General features: G+C 35.1%; 1 protein-coding gene across 1 annotated transcript in view; it reads left to right on the top strand.

Moving 5' to 3' along the window:
• Positions 1-11,645: 11,645 nt before the first annotated feature.
• Positions 11,646-25,405, top strand: part of LOC136033179 (long-chain-fatty-acid--CoA ligase 4-like) — a gene marked incomplete in the record, with an annotated part of 65,913 nt that continues 52,153 nt past the window's right edge. Inside the window, 3 exon segments of the mRNA XM_065713879.1 lie at positions 11,646-11,756; positions 17,617-17,783; positions 21,690-21,905. Of these exon segments, the coding sequence (XP_065569951.1) occupies positions 17,655-17,783; positions 21,690-21,905 (345 nt within the window).

The raw sequence follows: 25,405 nt of genomic DNA, 5'->3' as shown, positions 1-25,405 counted from the left end.
CTTGATGGTAGCTCATAATCAACCCATTCATAGTCTTTGCCAAGGCTGAGTTCCCGCAAAGAGGCATCTAAAATCAAATTTAGGGGAGTTGAAACGTTTTTGGGTCACCCCCGCACTAAACCTCCCTCTCATTTACCTTCAACTTGGACCTGTTCTCTCTCCATTAACGATTCGCCATCCTAATAAAGGCTGTAGGCCCCTACAATATGACAGTGTCGATGATAGGATGATAGTTTTGGTATGTGAACTTAGAAAAATAATAACAGCTTATAGCCCCTTTGAAACACTTTTGATTTCATCCTGAAAATGAATTTTTAATAGGCTGAAAAAGGATATAATATTATTCTGTAAATTTCTTGAGGACACAAATTACCTGTCCGAACATGGAAAACCAATGCTATTGCCTAAATCTTTAAGAACCAGAAATAATTCCAGGCATGAGGTGCAAAGTATCCTTTAGACCTAGAGACCCCATACTACCACCCAAAGGTTTAACAGCCAGGAATTATTCCATAAACGCGATGCAAAGTACTCGTTTTTACCTAGAGGCCCTTGCTACCAGCTAAAAGTATAAGCACCAGAAATTACCCAATACTGAGGGTCCCAAAGAAGTCGGCCAGTAGCTGTTCCATCTATTCGTCATCATCGTTGTCTAGAATCAGGGAAAAGAATAAAAATTTTATTTTCTTGAGATACTTAAGATAATAACTGTCCTGAAAAGGAATATATTATTACCCTGAAAAAAGAATATACCTTTAGCTGAAAAATATACTGTTAAGCTGAAGACTAGGGTCCTCAAACCTGCCCTTTCCGAACAAGCTTCACTTTTAAGAGTACAACAGTGCTAAATTGCTGTTTATATAGTTAGGTTTTCTTGAAAATAACAAGGGAGTGGAATATCAGGTTACCCCTAGAAATTACAACTACTCAATAGAATTCTCTCTAGGTGAATCTAAAATATCTTATTTTCATTTGTGAAAACTTGGAGTTATTCTCTAAAAGAATAGATTCACCTTACCGAACTAAATTAAGTTTTTAGCGTTAAAGTACGATGAAAAGTCTATTTCATAGAGGCTATGGATTCCTCAAAGTCCATAAAATCTTGTTTTAAAGTCTGTAACTGTTTTTAGAGGGTTAAATCCCCATACAAGGGATCCGACGTACTATTATACAAGGAAAAATATTATTACTTTTTTCAGAATCGTGCCACTTACCCTAAAGTTAAAAATTAAGTTTTTTGTCACTAAGATGCTGTTCACATAATAAATAAGTCAGGCATAATAAGTGTTTAGGCTCCTGCTATTTTAGAAAAATATGAAAGAATATCAATATGAAAAAAAAATAAGAAAGAATTTGCTATTGGACTGTCAAATTTGCCGTGGCTGGATGGTAAAGAAGGTGTGACATTCCTTCTTGCATGTGGAGCGTAAAAGGTCCAAAACCTCCATCTTGCATAGGGCCGCAGGGGTGGCAATTTCATCATGTATGGGAGGTGCAGGTCTTGAAGGGTCTGAAGTTCTCGGGGGACCGTATTCTCATCGCATTGGATAGTCCTCTTCCTCTTTGCCAGACGAGGCTCTTGCTCTGACGTTTTCTGAAATAGAAATTAAATTCTAGTTCTCCGAATAGCTTGAGCCTTAAAATCTTAGTTTCAACATGTATTGTGCCCATTACCTAAATTTAACTCAGTGACCTTGCCCCTGATATATTAATGATAGAAAGCATAAATTAATGATAGAAAGGACTGTTTTCCTTATTCCGAGAGGTTAAACAAGAAAATTATGAAAAAAATAACTTTTTCTAAAAAAGAAAAGTATAGAAAAAGTTTCAACTGTTGTTTAAAAAACTGGCCATCATTCCGCTGCCAAAAAATTTTTAGTGAAGCTAAGGTGTCTCAATTGTGGGCCAACAATTATAAATCCATTCCACAGTGGGGCAATCAATTGAACATGAAGAGTTTGGTTTGTATGTGCGTACAATGATTCCCACTTATTTCTTTAAAGGGTCGTAAAATGGGCCTAGCCTGGTATGTACTTTAAACTACCTTCCTAGGACAAACTTTAGCCTGTAGACTCATCCCTGAAAGTCTAATTTTCCCAATTTAACCCCTTTTCAAGAAAGAAAAAATAGCTATACGAGAATTTTATCAATTTTTGCTGTTTTTTGGGATTTAGGCTATTTTGTTTGGAATATGTTTATAAGAGCCATTTCTATGATAAATAAGCATAATAAATAACCTAGGCTAGCCTAGAGACAAAGCCATACAATCAGCAAAGTTTAAGTCTATAGCCTAGGGTTACATCTGGCCTTAATAAGGGGAGGAAGGGGTCTTACACAGTAATTCATCATTATATTCAAACTGCGCCTTGTTTCCCTATTTTCCTTTGCTATAAGGAAAAAGTATTATCCGATCCCGCATTTAAAGCATAATATAAGACGTTTTTATATAGCTATGGATGCATGGAGTCAATTTTCTTAGACAAACAATTCATCATGCAATGCAGGTGTTAGAAAAGCGATCCTGTTCGGCAATTAACTAGCATGTAAAATTTATGTTTGCCCTCTTACCCAAACGATGTGTGACCGTTTAAAATGGAATTAGTCACATTTTGAGTATAAAAATAGGCCACCCCTCCTCAAAAATCAAAAATTCATTGTTGAAAAATAACTCGTCGATTTGATAATAAGAAAACTATATCTAAATCAGGAGTCACCCTCAATATCAGACCATTCAAATTTACCTTCTATCAAGAATGAATCGTTAGCAAGATACTGGTTGTTTTCTAGAAACTATCCCTTACCTGACGGAAGTATCGCAAATATATCCTTATGTCATGTTTATCCAGCTTTTGGAATAAGCTTCAAAGCGGTTTAATAGGGGATAAAGGTTTTACAGTAAAGCATATTTTGATGTGAGAAAATAAGATCATTTTATGAGCGACGTTGGTTTTCTTATGAGAGAGGGCCTAGGGCTTTATTTGCTATCCCATATCTAGAATCATACATATCAGAATCATTTGAGTATAATCTCACCTCTATTTTTCTTAGGGGAATTACCACTCCCTTAATAGGTATAGAAGCTTAGCTGTTTGTATCTTCAGGCCGTGTCCATTTTAGAAAATCGTGTTGCACTGTTCACCTCTGATGTAAAACTTATAAAATTTCCCCCCTCTGGCAGCGTCTTTTATTGCCCCCCTGAGAGAAAAGGGAATTACTCAGTCCCGCTATGCGAGTAAACAAAGTCTTGTATGATGAAAATCAATAGACGCCTACCCTGTATAACGACTCACCTTTGTTCTTATAAATAACAAGAAATTGTGTACTAGCAACAATAAAATCAAATTCCCTGTATTTAAGGCAGAAAAAAAAACTATGTACATTTTGGTCAATTTGGACTACATCCCTACTTGTAGGGCCCCTTAGGCTTTTCCCCACAGCCTTATGCTTTTAAGTAATTGACAATCAAATGAAAAAACTATGATTTAGTGTTTATGTTTGTATCTTGATTGGGGACCCTGAGGTTTTTTTCTGGCCCTCGTAGGCTCTTTCAATAATTAACATAACAAACACGTGCATCTTTGAGAGAACACTCCCTTTTATGTAACTAAAACGGTTATATTGAACAAAGGCTCTTTAATACGCAACGAACACCTGCATCTTGATGAAAAATAATAGCAACTGCGTCTTGAGGGAATCGCCGTAAAACTTCCTCCTGGTTTTAAAGCACAAGGGAAGAAAAGAGTAGTGGTATGGCTGTCATAAAACAAGCAAAGCATCACTACAGACTTGCAACTTTCATAGCACAAAACCTTGAAGAGGCTGACAGTAACAGGTTTATATATTACTTTGTTTTCTGTATATCTCCATTGCTCTGTTTAAAGGGCCGTCTATCTGACTTCAATCTCTTATTATCAGAAGGATAAAGGGCATTGGAGTATAGGCAATTTTTGAAATGGTGAAATAGAAGCTGAAATAAAAGTATATTAGTACTGTGAGCTGTTAAAGACAGAAAAGGCTACAAGCAGAATTGATATATGACAAATAAGGAAAAAATAACTATATAAAAATATAAAAAAATAGCCGAGAAAATAACGGTAATGTTGGTCAGTGGACAGAAAAGAAGCTTAATTTGAAGGGATATTAAAATATCTACTCTCCTGTTCAAGTCAGAGGCAATCATATAGCCTTGCTTATAGTAAAAAGTCACATGGATTCAAAATAGAGCCTTTCCTGTGCAGGGCTTTCCTGTCAATGGAAAATTGAAAATTCTACTGTTCTTTTTTAAGATTTAGCCTCCTCTTAACCAATTGCTTTTGAGTGTACTGTCACTAACTGCAGTATCTTTAAGAAATTTTTATTCTAGATCAGCATTTGTATTAAAAGAGTCTTATTAAAAGACCTAAAGTCACGCCATATTATATTTTTATTGACGAAAACTACAACTTTTAGTGTTTGTTGACGACTTCAAGCCCCTGACACCTGAAAAGAATATGGTCCAGCCCATCCAGATCACCGCAACTTGGGCAAGTATACTGCATTTTCGGGTGACACCTATTTTTACAAACACTACAAAGAGGGAGACGGTTCGATCGCACCTGCATCCAAGACCTCAGGGATTCTTTTGGAATACCTAATTTAAAATATAACTCTTCATCATAATTTTCTGTCACCTTATAGTAAGAACTTAAGCTTTCCGACTGGCTAAGATCGTTCCACCATTTCTGAATTTCTTGGTCTTCCAGCCTTATTTGAATCTCTAACAGAAAGACTTTGTGATCCATGACTGGGCCATCTCCTCCATTCCATGCGATAAACCTATGCTGTCCAGGAGTTTTTTGACATAGAAGGGCCATCTACTGACACCATATGTGTCACTTGATCGATCTTCTCGACACCAAACATCACATTTTTACCTTTGTTTATTCCTAGTCTTAGCGGCTTATTTTTCTTAATTTGAATTTTCAAGCCTATTCTTGCACTCTCAACTCGCAAAACCTATAAAAGTTTATTCATGAAATCAGTTTCTAACCCCATTTCCTAGCTTTAACCTAAGCAATGTTACCGCAGCAACATTACTCTTGTATATAACACTAGTCGCTTTAATGATTTTATCTGGTATACCATACAAGTAAAAAACTTTCATTAGAGCTCTCCAATCTGCTGAAGTTAGCGCTTGCTCCTAATCGATAAAACTGAGGACTGAAGGTGTTTGATGACTCAGGCATTTCTGAATTATTAATCTAGGAGTGAAACTTTAGTCGACGCATCCTCTAACCTTTCTAAAACCACACTGTTCTTCTCTTCAAACTTTATCTACAGCAGCTTTAAGTCTAAAAAGTATCATACACTAAGTAATATGCTTCCTACAGATACCAGGGTAATGCCTCTATAATAATGAAAGTGACTCTTATAGAGGGGTTTAATTAGACCTAAAATCGATGGGCACATCCCTTTTTCAAAAATCATATCGATTATCTCTAGTTACTTATCTCTAAACTTATAGCCTCCATATTAAAAAATATTAAGTCAATTACTGTACTATCAGCGTATGGGGTCTTATTGTTTTTTGTTTTTTTTTTATTACTGTTACTAATCCTTCCTCAGAAAATAAATCTTCTTGTTCCTTCTAAGCAAAAATATTGCAAACTTTTCCATTTCCTCTGTATCGTTTCCTGTAACTCTATCATGGTTTAGTGATTGTCAAAATGTTCTTCTGATATCTCTTTAATTCTTTCCTTATCACTTATTGTGGCTCTGCTCCTATCTTTAACTGGGGCAGATTCAGATTGGCTATTCTCTCTCAAATTATTAACATGCCAGTACAAGATTTTACTATTATGCCGGTTGGTCGCATCTTCCAGTTTTTTTGGCAATTTTATCTAGGGCCTCTACTTTACACCTCCTTAATTTATATTTTAATGCTTTCCCCTCTTTTCTTATATTCCTTTTATTTTAATATGATCTATCATTCAAATAGCTTTTTTATGAAACCTTCCTCCTCTCTATTAAACATGGAAGTTGTTTTATATTACTTTCGTAAAAGATTTGCCCTAGGAATGAAGCATGGAAATATAATAAAGTTTTTATATCTATCAACAGTTCGTGGTAACGAACTGTAGTAAGGAGCGACCCGGCTCAATAGTAACCAAAACTCAAAAAAATTGAATTTTGATATCAATAGCTACATCAAAAGAATCGCATTTTAATGCTGATTTTGAATATATAAGTTTCATCAAGTTTTGTCTTACCCATCAAAAGTTACGAGCCTGAGAAAATTTGCCTTATTTAGGAAAATAGGGGGAAACACCCCCTAAAAGTCGTGGGATCTTAACGAAAATGACACCATCAGATTCAGCGTATCAGAGAACCATACTGTAGAGGTTTCAAGCTCCTATCTACAAAAATGTGGAATTTTGTATTTTTTGCCAGAAGACAAATCACGGGTGCGTGTTTATTTGTTTGTTTTTTTTTGTTTTTTTTTCCCCAGGGGTCATCGTATCGACCAAGTGGTCCTAGAATGTCGCAAGAGGGCTCATTCTAACGGAAATAAAAAGTTCTAGTGCCCCTTTTAAGTGACCAAAAAAATTGGAGGGCATCTAGGCCCCCTCCCACGCTCATTTTTTCCCAAAGTCAACGGATCAAAATTTTGAGATAGCCATTTTGTTCAGCATAGACGAAAACCATAATAACTATGTCTTCGGGGATGACTTACTCCCCCACAATCCCTGGGGGAGGGGCTGCAAGTTACAAACTTTGACCAGTGTTTACATATAGTAATGGTTATTGGGAAGTGCACAGACGTTTTCAGGGGGATTTTATTTTGTTTGGGGGTGGGGCTGAGGAGAGGGGGCTATGTCGGAGGATCTTTCCTTGGAGGAATCTGTCATTGGGAAGAAAAATTCAATGACAAGGGCGCAGGATTCTCTAGCATTACTATAAGAAAACAATGAAAAATAAACATGAAAACGTTTTTTCAAATGAAAGGAAGAAGTAGCATTGAAACTTAAAACGAAGAGAGATTATTACGCATATGAGGGGTTCTAAAAATACTTTAGCATAAAGAGCGAGGTATTTAGGAGGAGATAAATACCTTGTTCTTTATGCTAAAGTATTTTTAGTAATTTCAACTATTTATTCTTTAAGGGGTCATTCTTAAAGAATTGGGACAAAACTTACGATTTAGTGTAAAGAGCGAGGTATTAACGAGGGTACAAATCCCCTTGTATACATAATAAAAATATAAGGTTATGAAAGTTTGTTACGTAAGTTAATTCTTAAGTTACGTATATTTTTTACTAATAAAAACGTTCGTTAAAAATTAAAAGTTCTAGTTGCCTTTTTAAGTAACCGAAAAATTGGAGGGCAACTAGGCCTCCTTCTCCACCCCTTATTTCTCAAATTCGTCTGATCAAAACTAAGAGAAAGCCATTTAGCCAAAAAAAGAATTAATATACAAATTTCATTTCAATAATTTATGTGCGGAGAGCCAACACCAAACATGCATTAATTCAAAAACGTTCAGAAATTAAATAAAAAAAAACTAATGTTTTTAGCTGAAAGTAAGGAGCGACATTAAAACTTAAAACGAACAGAAATTACTCCGTATATGAAATGAGTTGTCCCCTCCGCAATCCCTCGCTCTTTACGCTAAAGTTTGACTCTTTGCCTCAATTCTACTTTTTAAAACAATTTAAAGCTTTAGCGTAAAGAGCGAGGGATTGCGGAGGGGACAACTCATTTCATATACGGAGTAATTTCTGTTCGTTTTAAGTTTTAATGTCGCTCCTTACTTTCAGCTAAAAAAATTAGTTTTTTTTTATTTAATCTATCTATTAACAACGAACTAACATAATTTTTGTACAATCCTAATAAGAGGGTTTAATGCCCGAATTGCCTCTCACTCAATCCGACTATCTGTCTTGGCTTTTTCTACAATTATCCATGACTTGATGCCCAAAAAAGATTCAATTTAAACCCAAATTATTTCGATAAATCTGCTAGGTCTCTAAAAACCTTAAAGTACTGAGGCAATCGAAAATGAAATCTGATTTTTTGAATTGGTAATTTCAACATCTACACAAGCATACAAGTCTCATAAATAAGGAAAAGTCAGGATTACATTTTTTGAAGACAAAAGAAAAGTTAACAGAAAGTTTATTTTTTCTGTCATTTCTTCTAAACTTCTGAAAAAAACATTAACCCAAAATAGAAAAAGATTAAGTTTTGTTTTCCCACAGTTGATTCCACTTAACAGCTTAATATTTCTTTTGAAGTGCCAGGGACATCGAAGTACAGGCAAATTTTGCCCCCTGGATCTGTTTTGCGTCTATTCTTCCAGGAAAACCAAGGTTTTCGTAAGATTTTAGATTGTGTTTGTGTCTCCACGTTGAGCCATGCAAACAAGTAGACTAGCTTAGTTACTTCAATTTAGCAGCGCTTTTCGTTCAAACATTAACAGCTCTATAATCGATGGCCTTTTTTGGCGTAGTTTTCGCCCATTTTTTACCCATGCTTCTTTTGTTTCTTTTGTTTCTTCTTTTGTTTTAAACTCATATGGATATGACGTCGTTAACACGGCAAATGTTTTTTTTTTTTTTTTTCAGTATCAGAACTCTGAAGAATATTCAGCCGAAGGATCCACGTCTTATCCATGATATGTCAAAATATTGCCTAAACCTGAACCCTACGTTTAGGATTTAGGGGTGTATTTGACTGCATAAGTTTTTAGTTGACCGATTTATTTTTCACTCTCATTTGTACTTCAGTTTTGCTGTCCATTTTCATATCTTTAGTTTCGATTTACTAGAAATCGAAAGCGAATTCCTTACGAGGGAAAACTGCCGTTACCTGCGCTTCGTTTCAACCTATTGTCATTTCAAGTGCTCTGTGCAAACTCTTTGAATTACATTTCAGCAAACATTGCTGGAACGATTGCCAATCATCAATAGGTTTTCCGGCGTAGATTGGGAAGCCTAAAAAGCACATTTTGCTGATACTATTTTCCATATCAAAGCTAATGGCGAATGTTGGGCAGGCCTTGGACCACCTATATCAAGTGGCAATTTTGCCTCTTGCTGCAATGGAGATTAGAGTTTGTTGCCTCATTAGATCGTTCCGTTACTTGTATTTTTACCTTCAAATCTGTCTGAAGATTGCTCTTTAAATTTTTGAAACTCCATTAGGGGGATCCCGGCTCCTCGTCTCTGTTAAAGAGCCGGGACCCCTTTGGGTAACCATTCATCCTGTGCTCTTTTTTTGGGTGCTCCATAGTCATCGGATCTGAAATTTTGGATAGTAGTTTTTACTCATAACGATAAAAAGGTCCAAAACTTTGCGTCCACGGGGGTGTTACCAACGTACCCCCAAGGGTTGAAAACTATACAGTAGCCCTGATCTCGACAAATATATCTTAGTGAGAATGTATTTCCTACCTTGTGTACCTTATTAGGATCTAAATTAAATATTCCATTGAATATGAACATGTCATACTTTTATAGGCATCTTCAGAAAACTGTAGAGAGCTTATCATTTAACTAGACAAAAAAGCTCTTTGTGGACTCCTTATCTGGAAAAAGCACACTTTGCTAGTTTTTGATGGCCTTCACTTCACCCAGGCGGGAGCTCAGGCCTGTATCCTTTAAAACTTTCTAGCCTCTGTTACACAAGCATTTATGTTACACGATCCATAGCATCAACTTCTAGAATCACGTAACAAAATCACGCTATGTGTTGTCTATTTACAAAATTATAACCCGCCCAGGCGGGTTATAAAATTATAAAAACCCGCCCAGGCGGGTTATAAAATAATAAAAACCCGCCCAGGCAGGAGCTCAGACCTGTATCCTTTAAGACTTTCTAGCCTCTGTTACACAAGGATTTATGTTACACGATCCATAGCATCAACTCCTAAATCACGTAATAAAATCACGCTATGTATTGTTTATTTACAAAATTATAACCCGCCCAGGCGGGTTATAAAATTATAAAAACCCGCCTGGGCGGGAGCTCAGACCTGTATCCTTTAAGACTGTCTAGCCTCTGGTACACAAGGATTTATGTTACACAATCCATAGCATCAACTCCTAGAATAACGTAATAAAATCACGCTATGTATTGTCTATTTATAAAATTAGATATGCTAATTTTTGTATTTGCCTCTTATGCAACTATCTCGTATGTTTTAAATACTATATACATAAGAATATATTTGTTCTGTTAAGTCGTTATTCCCTGTTACTTAGCCGCTAGACCATTAATGAATACTCTTCCATTTTAGACATGCCTGGATCACGTCGAGTAAATTCCCTCAAAATTGCTTCTAATAGCCCATTCCGTCCTTCAAATGACATTTGGTGCAAGAATGGCCTTTTCAATAGGTTTAACCTACTTTGGAAAAACCTTCCAATCTACCCCCAAATATTTGCTTATGTTTGTGTTTTTTATTTAGTATTTACATCGGTTTTTAAAATATCAGCCTCAAAAAGAATTGCAAAAGAAACATTCATGTTAGGTGAGAAGAAATTCTTAACTCAAAATTGGGACAGATTAGCTTAACTGATATCTTAAGAGAATTTTATATTTTCTCCACTTTCATGTACATTTATATATTGCATATATATATATATATATACATATATATATATATATATATATATATATATATATATATATATATATATATATATATATATATATATATATATATATATATATATATATATATATATATATATATATATATATATATATATATATATATATATATATATATATATATATATATATATATATGTTTATTAAAATATTTGTCAACTTAAAAATCCCAGTGATTCAAATTTCTCCACAACATAAGCTTTCAACTGCATATGGAATAAAATCACGAGGGAATTATTATCGTACTAGTTATTATCTCTAATAGCTAAAAATTCTGTAATTGAAATTTTGAGTGACAACCTGTAGCGTTTACCTCCCAACAATTCATTACCGTATTTCGTTAAAAACGGGAGAAGAAATGACACTATTGACTAGTTTTCTGGTAAGTGCCAAAAAAGAGACAATAAGCAATAAATAGAATTAGCTTTTAAGTGCCCTTTCAACAGAAAAAGTGTAAATTATCTAATAACCAATGCTTCAAAAAGAAATTTTGGCAGGTCTTGATTCCGAATAAAACATTTTTGACAAGTATAACCAACAAATTTGAATATATTTGTTTAGAAAAAAATTGCTTTTGTCGACTATTTTTACTAGTTTCAGTTTTCCGTCCAATTTCTCCAGAAAATGGATAGTCTGAACGTGGAATTACTACATTAAGCAATCATGGGCCCCTAAAAGCTAATATCCAGAGATAAAACAATTCTAATTTTTATTACATCTGATGTAAGTTGCCCTTTTCTGCCTTTAATAATAAGTCAGCCGAGGAGAACTATTTACAGTGAAATAAATTTTTGTACTTTAGCTTATATGATAAGCCAAAGAAAAACTATGGTGCTCTAATAAGATGTGCTCCTTAAGATGTGTTCCGTGCAAATCCTTGGCGATATAGTACTTTTTGTGCAGCAGTAGCACTTATTGGAGATCCTGAGTAGTGCCATTAATTTCGGAAATGCTTTGCGGAGGTAGTACTTTTTAAGCAGCGGTTATACTTAATAGAGACCCTGAGTAATAACATAAACTGGATGTATCGGCAACCCTGATTCAAATTTTGATAAGTCTGATAGCGGAAGGATTGTAAATTTTGAAATTGGATAATATATTAGGTAATTCGGAAGCTTAATAGTTTGGAAATGGATGGTTCTACATACCTTAAGTCACTTGCAATAAAATTCTAGACCTCCTTATGTGAATGAAACTGAAATATTAGGTTAATGTCATAGCCTAATAGTGTCTAGGCCTATAACAAAATGGGATAATTAATTTTTCTAAAAGATTTTCTTGTCAGATATTAACTATGAGTTTAAATGGTGTTAACCTTGAGTAATTTGAATAGGCTAATAACTGTATTAAGCTAACTCCTAGATCAGATGTTATCTACTCAGTTCCTCTTTGGCAACAAAATGTTATGTTCTTACATAATTGTACAATTAAAACAATTAACATATTAATTTTCAATGTCCAGCATGTTTCTATTGATCAGACTATTATTATATAACTCATTCCAAATAATAATTTTGATACTAGTTTACTGTCATTTTCTCCCAGAACAAAATAGCCTACTGGGAAATTATAAAACAAGTTTAAAAACAAATTATAAACTGCTTACATAGCCTATATAATCCAACCCTCTAATTTGCAATAAAATTCTAGTTAATTGACTTCTTGCTAGCCTATCTCAAAAAGGGTTTAGGTTAGGAAAATGAAACTTTTAGGGATGAATCTATAGACTAAAAGTATGTCTGGGAAGGTATTTTGAAGCAACTACCTCCACTCCTTCCCCCTCTAGAGGGCCCTGACCTTTGAAAATATATGTGTTATGAAAGTGAAACCTTGCAAAATTGATCTTCTGCTTAATTAAAGTACAACAAAATTGTTTTCAGCTTCATAACTTTGCTCAATTCTATTTTATAAGGTTTTAAAGATATACAAATATATTTCCTAAATTTGAAAAAAAAACATTGATATGGCTCAAAATTCTGCTCAAATAACAGTAATTGCATTTTCAGAACTAAAGGCAGAGAAAAAGCAACTAGTAACTGAAAATTAAGGTAAAATGTCATTTTGTCAAAATTTCAATAGGTATATACCTGTCATGTAGGCAAGTTTCATGGCCCTCTAGAGGGAGAAGGGATAGAAGTGGGTACTTTAAAATACCTTCCCAGGATATTACTTTAGCCTTTAGACCAATCCCTGAAAGTTTCATTTCCCTAACCTAAACCCTTTCTAAGATAGCAGAAAGTCAATTAACTAGAATTTTACCTAATTTGCTAATAGCCTATATATACTAGCCCAAATTATATATTCTCCATGCATTTTTCTGCTTTTTGATTTCATTGATGTTCTATTTTGTTCATCTTAATCTATTTAAAGACAAAATAAAACAAAAAGGGTTGAATTCTAGTCTAGTGACTTCTTTGCTATCTTGGAAAGGGGTTAGGTTAAGAAACTAAAGAACTAAAGGCAGAGAAAAAGCAACTGGTAACTGAAAATTAAGGTAAAATGTTGTTGTGTCAAAAGTTTCAATAGGTATAGACCTGTATTTTCTCAGCCAAAAGTAAGGAGCTCCTGTTATGGAGTTATTATATATTTGCAAATTAGGGGGGGGGGGGTAAAGCATAGCATATATTGAATACAGCAGTGGTTAGTTTACATATTTAATATATGCTATGCTTTATCACCACCCCCATAATGTGCAAATATATAGCCCCAATTTGTTTCTAAACTATTATAGATTTACAATTTCAAATATCCAATCAATGAAAACAGAAAGGATTGCAATTCTGTATATATAAATACAAGAATATTTGGGCTGGAATAACTCCATAATGGTGAGTTTGCAGTAGTTTTGCAAGAGAGAAAAGATGTTCAAAAAGTCAAAATGCATGTATTAACAATAGTTTCATGATCCCAAAAAATTGTTCCAGTAATACCAACATTTTAGGGGCATTTAAAATAAGATATTAAGACCCAAAATATAAACCTTCCAAAATATTACCTTCCATCTATAAACTGGATAAACGGTTTTGGATGTGGTGCCACTCCAACCGAACAAGACAAGCAACAGCCTTTCCTAAATTGCCTCAGTGAATTGTCCCTACACCAGATAGTTGACCAACCAACTAGATACAGATTGTTTCAGCGCCCCAACAACACTTGACCTGGTTATCTTGAATGACAAAAGCTTAGTTCAAAGTATTGATTACTCACCACCCCTTGGTAAAAGTGATCACCTAACTATAGAGCTCATGCTGAAAGTGAAGGTACTTAAGAACAAGCTAGTCAAAAAAGTGTTTGTTGACTACATTGCTATTCGAAATGAATTATCCACTACAGACTGGCCAAATGTACTAAGTGGCACAGTTGACGAACAATGGACCAAATTCAAGGGTGTTTTGCTGAAAGCTCAGGATGCCCACACAAAGACCAGTTTCAAACCAAAACCTAGATCCCTCCCCTACATGATAAAAGACATCAAAAGAGAAATAAACAGGAAAAAGAGGTCATGGAAAAAGTTCAGGCAGTCAGGAGACCTGCAGCAACACACAAAATTCACCAAGGCACGAAACAAGCTGAGAAACCCCACCTGAAAACTCTACGAAAATCTGGAGTCCAATCTTGCCAAAGAAAGTAAGACAAATCCTAAAAAATTCTGGAATTATGTCTCTAGTAAGAACCACTCCTGTCGAACTATCTCCAGACTGGTGAAACCCTGTGGCACTACCGTAAACAACATAACTGATGTAGCAAACGAACTAAATAGGCACTTTGCTTCAGTTTTCACTTGTGAACCGGAAGGCCCCCTGCCAAACTGCCCGGGCTATGAAGCCCCCACAACGATGGAGCAAGTCAGCATCAACCCCTCCAACATCCTCAAACGGCTTCAAAATCTTGACACAAATAAATCAGCTGGACCAGATCACTTGCACCCAAGACTGCTGAAGGAACTGGCAACCATCATCGCAGGACCACTGTCTGACCTATTCCAAAAGTCTATTAATGCCAAATCTGTACCATCTGATTGGAAAACTGCTTTTGTGACCCCAATATTCAAAAAGGGCAGCAGACTTAAAGCAGAAAACTACAGACCTATAAGTCTCACATCAGTAGTCGCAAAAATCCTTGAAAGAGTGGTCAATGATGCAATACTGGAACATCTGAAAGTCAACAATATCCTATCCCCTAATCAGCATGGGTTTCAACCAGGAAAGTCAGTTGAAACAAACTTACTGGAAACATATGACATCATTACAGATTTGCTTGACAAAGGATTGCCAGTGGACCTAGTTTTACTAGACTTTGCTAAGGCCTTTGATAAAGTCCCACACAAAAGGCTAAGAGAAAAGCTTACTGCTGCCCAGTTACACCCCAACCTGGTTGATTGGCTTATGGACTTCCTGTCAGGACGAACCCAGAGTGTCAGGCTATTTGGTGTTGGAGGTGAAAAAGTCTTTTCCGAGCCCTGTGATGTCATCAGTGGAGTACTGCAGGGAACTGTTCTTGGTCCTACACTGTTCAACATCTACATCAACGATATATTCAGCGAGGTGGAAAACAACTTGTCTCTCTATGCTGACGACTCAAAGCTATTTGGAGCAGTGAATGTAAAATCCCTGCAAACAGATGTCCAGAAAATCCAGCTGTGGGCAGACAAATGGCTCTTATCGTTCAATATAAGCAAGTGCAGCACGCTACACTTTGGATCCTCAAACCCATGCGCCCAATACCATATGCATGAACATGCCTCCAACTCCGATTCACCCATCAAGACCAGCACAGAGGAACACGACCTTGGGGTCATCGTTGACAGCCTTCTCAAGTTCCATGCCAACACCATCAAGAGCGTGTCCCAGGCCAACACAAACTTAGGTCTGATCAAAAGAACAGTTACCAGCAGATCCCCACTAGTTTTCCTGAAACTTTACAAGGCACTAGTCAGACCCGTTTTGGATTTTGGCATGTGCACTGCCTTCCCAACATACAAAGGAGATGTCAGGCTAATTGAGGGAGTCCAGAGGAGAGCAACCAAGGCCATCACAAACCTTGGAGACAAACCTTATCAAGATCGTTTACGGGCTCTCAACCTCCCTACCCTCGTGTACAGGCGCAACCGTAGCGACATGATGATGACCCGCAAATTGCTGAACTCATCATATGCCAAGATCCTGCCCATCCACCCAGGCCCCCCACAGTGCACCAGAGGACACTCAAAGAAGCTGTTCAAGCAGTCAGTCAGAACCAGGGCCAGAAAAAGTTTCTTCACCAACAGAGTCGTCAACCCCTGGAATGAACTGTGTGAAGCAACAGTCTCAGCCCCCACCCCCAAAGCATTCAAGAAGGCACTGGATAAAGAGTGGGCCATGAAAGACTGGAAGTATGAGTGGGACATTCCGTCCTGCTCATACCTGCTATGAGACATCACCGATTCAACTCAGGAGCATTCAACAGATCTACAGATCTTAATTTGCTCCGAAGTGCAAATTAAGGTAATTAAGGTAAATAACAATTTAATTTTTGTAATTTATTAAGTGGCTAGGCCACTTAAAAACTGCTATTTCACCTATATATAATAATATATCAAAGACAACAGAATAAACATGGCAGATGAGAAAAGGGAGGAATTGTTTCAAATCTTTTATCCTACTTAATTTTGACAAGTCAATAATTGTGGCTTATGTAACTTTAATGGATTTCATAATGGAATTGTAACTTTGAAACCAATGTTATAACCCTTTTTATACCCAAAAACCATAGGAAGAAATTATCATTTTCAAGGGTTCAATACCATTGGCTCAATATATATAGAGCAATAGCACTGCCCCTTTCTCATTACTTACTCTTTATTCTAGACTTTAACCTTTTGTCCCAATTATTCAAGAATGGCTCCTCAAACACAAGGGCTGATGGATTAAAAAGTAAGCTTTATGGCAGTGTAAAAAAAATAAGGAATGAGAGAATTTCTGTTTATTTCAAGTTTTAATGTTGCATCTTATTTTCAGTTGAGAAAAACTCAACTGTGTTATGTCCATGGGGCATATAAGGCTTTTATGTTAGGGGTGGCCATATAAATTTCATTAGGTTGGAAATTGAGTTACATTTTGAAGAATCAAAAGTGATCAGAGGACATCTACCCCCCCCCCCCCCTGCTATACCCTCTTTTCCTTAAATGCAACTGATGTATTTGAAATAGCTCCATAGGTGGCTTAGTTGATTTGAAATTGAAAGTTAGAGTCAAAAGTGAACAGAAGATATCTGTCCCCTTTCCCTCACCCACACCCCCTTTTCCCCAAACTCATTTAATCAAAATTTTGATACAGCATTTTTTTTTAATAGTCCAGCAATCAGATAACAAAAACTCCAGGGTCAACATACCCCCCCTCCCTAGAGCCTGGATGAAGGGCTCTAGAACAAATATTTTTTTTTTAGTTTTAAGCTTGATTTGCATTTTCAACTTAAGCTTTACTTGTTTTTAGGTTTATTTAGTATCTGTTTTATGTCCTTTTGCTATGATTTGGTTTGTTTTGTGTTTCATTTATTCCTTAATAGTAATTTCTTTTTGTTTTTTGTTTTTTTTAGTTTGATTTATTGTAGTTTTCTATTTCTTTAGCTATTAAGTTTAATATGACCTTTACTTTTCTTTAGAAAACTTATTTTCTGATTTTTTTATTTTTTGTTAATTATCAATAAACAAACAAAAAATATTCTTCTATATAAACTATATTTGCTTGACATGTAAAACTTCTGCCTCTTCAAAGATTTTTTCTTGCTTTAAGATGTAAATCTCTGAGAACAGTTGGAAATTTGAGCCAGGCACTTTTAAATGTCATATATCTACCACATTAGTTCAAGGTTAACTTTAAAATATCATTCTCTGAGCACAGTTGGAAATTTTAGCCAGACATCATTAAATGTCATATTTTGTTTAGAAGTTTTGTTTAGGTTTTAAGATGTTTTGTTTCTTTCTAGAATTATCATTGGCATTTAATATTGTTATCTGTTCTCAAATGGACTGGATTTTTGTCAGTATAAAGGCTCTACAAGGTTTAGTGTTTATTTATGATATCATCACATACCCAATTTACTGGTTGGTTCAACGCCCAGATAAAGTGCTAAAAAATGCTACAAAACAATCTGTAAGTGTATATTCTTTTTATATTATTTTAGCCTTAAGTAACCTTTCATAACATAGTAATCTCCACTAAGTAATTTTAGAGGGGAGAATTTTGGCCTTTCTTTTTTTATTTTTTTTTATTTTTGAGATCGTTTCAAGTCTGTCCCTTTGAAAGCAGTGATTTTCAGTGAGAAACTGTGCTTCTGGGGCAGGGTTATATATATTAATGTGTAGTGTCTGCATTTTTTAATTCTTTTAGTCTGGATGATCTTATAGATTAAAAAAGAATATTTGATGGATATTATACCCAAGTAAACATTAATGATCTGTTAACTTTTAGTTGCATATGTTGATTATATATATCATATTAATATCATAATATATTAATATCCTGGCGGAACATCAAATGACACGTCACTTGAAAATGCTTAACGAAATTCCTTATGCAAAGTTAGATGTTTGAAATCTACAATGTAAAATGGAATTGCTCCAAATTGGATTTAACTGCATTCTATTGGGATTTTGTATCTTTTACTTTATACTATTTTATAATAAGATTGCTATTAATGTAATCTGAATAATTATAAGTATCAGGCACTTATGCAGGAATTTTTTTCTGGGTGGGGGGCAAAACCTTTGAAACAGCAGATTTAAAGTAGCAATTTTTTGTTTAGTAACTAAATAAATGGAAAAAGCACATATATCAGAAAATACAGATTAACTTTATCTATACTTTCAATTGTAGAGCTAATAGTAAATCTTTCCAAAATTTCATCAACTTACACTTGAACATCTCTGTGGACATTCAAGAGTGCCAAGCCATTCAGTGTCAAGTGCCACTCATCCAACTGCAAATAAATAAATGCAAAAAGCACGTATATCAGAAAATACAGATTAACTTTATCTATACTTTAAATTGTAACCTACAAGCAGAGCTAATAGTAAACTTCTCCAAAATTTCATCAACTGATACAAGATCATATCTGTGAAATTCAAGAGTGCCAAGCTATTCAGTCCAAGGTCTTCACTCATCCGACTGCAAAGATACGTTTTAATCCTTTTCATCTAGGAAAATGACCTCTCAACACATGCTGTAGACAGTGGAATGACACAAAAGATGCTCAGTTAATTGCGAATATTTGGAAATATTCCACGTTTGCACTCAGCCAAGCTCTGCACTGCTGTCTTTGGGAAAAGACTGGGTATTACTTTCAGCCATTTAGCTCACCATAGTTCAAATTCAGCCATCACAGCGGAGTCTGAACTCGTTAGATCTGAGGCATATAATTTGATCAGTTCTTTAAGATCGCCGCTAGGCTGTTTCACAACTAAAGATGGCAGTATTCCGCTGAGGCCTTTCAGCATGACCTTGTGATTTGTTAATCGAGATTCAATTGATTGTATTAGCCGATCTACAAATGGGAGGAAAATGGAGTTGCGATAGTAAAATTCTATATGTTTTTCTGCTGGGATATCACTTGGAATTTGGACAAGGTTCCTCTTTTGTGGCATGATAAGAGTATTTTTTAGTTCTCTGCATTGCCTAGTTGCTTCCAGAAACAGCTGATGGAACCTTCCCTCGGCACTATTTCGGATTTCTTTGAACATTTCTGTTACAATTTTGACGCACTGAATCCACATAAGCCTATCCATGTTTTCTATGTAATCAATAGTAATGGAAAATCTAAAGAAACAAAAATTAAGTATGTTTGGTGGCCACATATAGATCCTAGAATATTCACTTTACTGTGATTCTAACAATGTCAAATTTAATAAGCTTAATGGTACCCGTTAAAAGTTAGTCGAATGTAAACTTTTATTATTTTATAAAAAAAAGCCCCCTGTCCAACCAAAATCGATCTGATTTTAGTGGAAACTGCACTGTCTAATTCTGGACTCCTAACATTCTCTAAACAGAATTTCCAAGTCCCTAACTAAGAAATGCAAAATTTCTCATGTTATCTGGTTTTTTATTATTTTTTTTCCCTAGTGTATCAAACAAGCAATCATAGAAATTATGGAGGAATCTCATTTCAATATGTGTTTTGAGCTCTTTAAGAGTATCAAGGCATAATTTAGAGCTGTTTCTCGTGGGACTATGGGTACCACGTTAACCACGGAGACAATCGTATCTGTTCTTTCGAGTATTTTAAACAAAATGGCGATTTTAAAACGCTGATCCAGTGGAAATTGGGTATATAAGGACCCCTAACGCACATTTGGTGTCGGTTGATCTGTTCTCCAATCGTTTTAAGTCAGAAAAATGAACTAGAAAAAGAGTTCGGTGTTTCTTTTCGCGGATGGGGGAAGAAGACTGAAGCCTCAAAAGTACGTTTTAGGCTCAGGTTATGTTCATAGCGATTTAGAATCCGTGAATAATCTATTATATCCCACTGAAAGAGACATTTTAGGGTTAACAGTGCAATATGGGTGCTGTGGGGGGTAGTTCTTCTATTGCGGAAACGTTGATTTTAATGAAAAATGATAGTTTCCAAAATTGATCCATTAAAAATTGTACTTTGTCCTGAAAAGGGGGGATAAACGCCCTAATATCAAGGATAATTCTTTTTTGCTGTCGAAAGCAAACTCTCTTTACAAAAAAAAAAAACAAACAAACAAAACAAAAAAATAACAGTACAATCGCTAATTACTTCAAAGAGGGTAAAACTTTAGACAGAAAATGTCCTGACTGTTGAATTTGAATTGAATTGTGAATTGAGCAGTGACTTGACCGGATAATTACATGATGTAAAATCACGAAATAAGGTTTCACACATGCATCTAGATTCTTAATAAACGTCCTAATCTTGCCAGAAATCCAAAGAAACCATGGGGAAATAAAACATTTCACAAAATTTCGCGGGGCCCGGGCCCAAAGGCCCTCCTCCCCTGCGTACGTGCCTGATAAGTATGATAAAGTTGTATTGTATGATATTTGCAATACAAATTACCAGGATATTATAAAATATTATAATACATTTATAGTATAAAATTTGGTTTAAATTATTGATATATTTATCATTTTGATTTAATTTGGCCAAGTTCAGGGATAAGAGACCAAATTTGATTACAACTTTAGAAAAATATTGCTCTAAATTTGTGGAAACAACCAATTTGGTAGGAAGATGCCACAAATTCTGGACGTGTGGAATAAGAAATGAAAAGTAACTCGACAACAATGTATCCAACGAACTAGTGCCCTACAGCTATATTGTTAGAAGGTTATAGTTATGCCTTATAGGTTATTTGGTTATTCATTTCGATATTTTAAATGTTTATGTCTTTTGCTGAAATTCAAACAGTAAGCAGTATTCAAGAAGGTTTTCTGTTCTTTTTATTTTACGGCTTTCAGAAAAAGTCTCTTGGTGCAGAGAAGCATGTTTTAAATAAAATTAAGTGTGTCAACTTTTTTTTTTCAAACAATGATTTAACTATTTTCTTATCTGAGTCTAGGGGAAGGGATCAAATTGTTGTCTGTGCGGATTAACTCTAATTGTATACTGTCATGCTGTCCTGCAGGTTCTTACATTCTCAAGGGTGCTGAGGGGCTAAAACATTTCCACAAGGCTCTCACACTATAAAAGTAGTGCAAATACTATGGAAAAGCTGTGGATCAAGTCCAATAGTCAATTTTTTTTTGCAAAGAGGAGAAAGTCTAGACAAGAAAATTTACCAAGTGATGGGGTCACACTCAGGCTGTCACGTTTATTTTTCAAAGGAGTCCAAATAGTTTCCGCTTGTTGGTTAAGGCTCAAGGATGATATGTATTTAGTATTAAAGTAATCATCGGGTATGGGCTCCCCATTTGTAGGAGGTGGTGCTAAGTGACAAATCCTTTTCTAGGTGAAGCCATTGGCTGTTCTCGTTAGTGAGCCCCCGTTTTTTTTTACGACCACTGGTATAAACGTCATAAATGTTTGTGTTTTAGGCAATCAAGGTTGAAGAAAGTGAAAACTCTATTACATTCAGAAATCCAGCAGAAGTATCTGAAATCTTCCTACAGTTTACAAAAAACAAGATAGACACACTGGATAAAGCTTTTAAATTTGCCGTGGCGCAGCATGGGCGACGTTCCGCGATTGGAAGCAGAGACCTCATCGCAGAGGAAGATGAAGTTCAACCAAATGGAAGGATCTTTAAAAAAGTATTCCATTCAAGTATTTTATAGCTTTATTTAATTTGATCTCAACCCGTCTCTTCTTTAGGAAAGCCAAGAAGAACAGTATCGCCTATATATATAATTGAAATTTAGGAGAATTGGTGTTTTTGGGCCAAAAATTGTTTCATGTTTTTTTTTGTCAGGTTTTGTACTTACTGTCAAGGGACAATTTATATCTGTTGCAGCTTCTTTTTTGTAATTATAACGAACAGTATTTGGAGTCTGTTAAAGCATTTTTTTTTATTTATTTATTTCAAGATCATTTAGAATGATATTGCTTACTGTTTGTGAAACAGTAGAAATTAAATCTAAACTGAAGAATGGTACAGGTACTGATATAGAAGATCAAGTTTTGGGTTCAAACATTATCATATCTGATAAAAATTGATTAATTTTTAGCATGTATGATAAAGTGAATGGTTTTGATTATAATTAATCATGTTCCATTTCCAGAAAGTCATATATATTCAAATATTATCTATTTGAACTTTTACTTACGATTGTGTAGGGATGCGAGAATGTGCAGCAATTATACAGACTTTGAAAATGGATCTCAAATTTTAAAACACAAAATCATTCCAAAAACTTTTCCCGCGAACAAAATAATTTGGCAGTTAAAATAATTCACTCTTTAATGATTGACTTAAGTAAATATGCAAAAAGCTATCAAATAATATTTGTGTTTTTTATATTTTCTCATTAATTCTTAACTCTAGCTCTTTCTATCCAGAATTAAAATAAAAAAACAAGTTTTTTTTTAAATGAAAGTAAGGAGCAACATTAAAACTTAAAACGAACAGAAATTACTCCGTATATGAAAGGGGATTCTCCTCCTCAATGCCTCGCTCTTTACGCTAAAGTTTGACTCTTTCTCTTAACTCTATTTTTAAAACAGTAAGAAACTTTAGCGTAAAGAGCGGAGCACTGAGTAGGAGAATCCTCTTTCATATACGGAGTAATTTCTGTTCGTTTTAAGTTTTAATGTGGCTCCTTACTTTCATTTAAAAAAACTTGTTTTTTTCTTATTTAATTTTTGGACGTTTTTGTATTAATGCAAGTTTTGATCTTGGCTCTCCGCACATAAATAATTAAAACGAAATTTGTGTATTAATTAATTGCAATTAATCGGAAGATTTTGAGAAAAAAAGGAGTGAGGGAGGAGGCCTAGTTGCTCTCCAAATTTCTGGTTACTTAAAAAAGCAACTAGAACTTTTAATTTTTTACAAACCTTTTCATTGGTAAAAAATATACGTAACTTACGAATTAACTTACGTAACGAACTTCTATATTCGTATGTTTTTATAGCGTATATGAGGGGGGTATCGACCCTCGTCGATACCTTGCTCTTTAAACTATAGCTTAGATTTTGTCCCAATTCCTTAAGAATGACCTCTGAATCACAAAGGCCGTAGAATAAATAGTTGAAACTACTAAAAATACTTTAGCGTAAAGAGTGAGGTATAACGGGAAGGTAAACCCCTCATATGCGTAATAACTTTTTTTCGTTTTAAGTTTTAATGCTACTTATTACTTTCAGTAGAAAAAACTTTTCATATTTATTTTTTCATTGTTTTTTCAAATAAAGCTAGAAAATCCTGCGCCCCCTTCATTGAAATTCTCTTCTCCAATGAGAAGTTTCTCCATGGAAATATCCTCTCACGTAACCCCCCCCCCCCTCAACTCTCCCCCTAAACCAAAAAAATCCCCCTGAAAACGTCTGTACACTTCCCAGTAACCATTACTATATGTAAACACAGGTCAAAGTTTGTAACTTGCAGGCCCTCCCATGGGGACTGCGGGCGAGTAAGTCGTTCCTAAAGACATAGTTATTAGGCTTTTCGACTATAGTGAATAAAATGGCCATCTCAGAATTTTGATCCGGTGACTTTTGGGGGAAAATGATCGTGGGAGGGGGCCTAGGTGCCTTCCTATTTTTTGGTCACTTAAAAAGGGCACTAGAACTTTATAATTCTGTTAGAATGAGCCCTCTCTCGACATTCTAGAACCACTCAGTCGATACGATCATCCCTGGGAAAAAAAAAAAAAAAAAAACAAATAAACACGCATCTGTGATCTGTCTCCTGGCAAAATGCAAAATTCCACATTTTTGTAGATAGGAGCTTGAAACTTCTACAATAAGGTTCTCTGATACACTGAATCAGATGGTGTGATTTTCGTTAAGATTGTATGACTTTTAGGGCATTTAATCAGCATTAAAATGCGATTCTTTTGATGTAACTATTGGTATCAAAATTCCATTTTTTAGAGTTTTGGTTACTATTGAGCCGGGTCGCTCCTTACTACAGTTCGTTACCACGAACTGTTTGATTCATTTATATACTGTACTAATTCTAATAGAATACCAATAGAATTTCCACTTCGCGAACAACTTTCGCTTCTAGAGATTTTGCTTCTCGTGTCTTCCATAAATATGCTCTTTTTTTCCTGTACGTTGAGATTTTGTTAGTTATCATTCTGAATATAAAACACTGTAGCAGTAATCTTCGTTTAAGTTCTTTGTTTTAGTGATCAACTCTACTTGTTGAAACGTTTTCGGATCAAAGCATTGCTTGTCTATTGTTCAAAATTTCCTAGCGTATATAACATGTTCTTAAGCACACAGCTTATAGTTTAATTTTTACGTTAAAAAAAAAACAAAAAAAAAACTAGATATAAGTTGCATAGGCAGCGAAAGATGCTGCAGCAACCGTTTCTTAGCTTTGCCAACATTAGTGTTGCATTAGCAACAACTTGATGAAGAATCTGAGATCCCTGAAGATCTGAGATCTTAAAAATCATGTACCTGAAAGGCCTGAGTTCTAAAGACCTGATCCCTGAAGATTAGGAATCTGAGATCTCTGAGGAATGTGAATACTTTACTTACTCATTATAAAAAAAAAACTATAATGGCTTTACAGCCAGTTAAACCTTAAATGTACATATGTAATATACCCTTAAATGTACCAGAAAAAAAGAAAATATTGGCACAGGTATCTAATCCCTTTACTTTTTTTTTTTAGAATCGATTACCTTTAAACTGGGAATGCAGGGTTTTAGCTTCTCATTCTAGTATTATTTTTTTTTTTTTTTTTACCAGGGTACTTTGTAGAGAAGGAGTTGTCGTAGAAACTTCGGAAGGAAGTCATTCGATTGGAAACTGAAAGTTATAGTGCCCCGTTCAAAAGTCAAAAGCGATTGGAGGGCAACCCCCCCCCCCTCTCACGCACTTCTTCCCCCCAAAGGTATCCGGTCATTCGACAACTTATATTTGTTTTGATTTGCTTCTGCATCCCCTCAAAATTCCCTGAAAGTGTCACTTTAATACCCTTAGCAATAATAATATTCGCAATAGTAGTAGATATAGTGGTAGCTGTAGTAGTAGAATGTACATATTGCGTTTTGGTCAGTTTAACTTGCCCTGGAAGTATCAACTTAATATCCTAAGCCGTTCCTGAGATATGGTTTATTCGCCCTTTTGACAACCT

This window comes from Artemia franciscana, chromosome 1 (genome assembly GCF_032884065.1).
Source record: "Artemia franciscana chromosome 1, ASM3288406v1, whole genome shotgun sequence".
NCBI classification, from domain to species: domain Eukaryota; kingdom Metazoa; phylum Arthropoda; class Branchiopoda; order Anostraca; family Artemiidae; genus Artemia; species Artemia franciscana.
The sequence above is the reverse complement of the archived record's forward strand: the minus strand, read 5'-3'. Positions and strand labels throughout refer to the sequence as shown.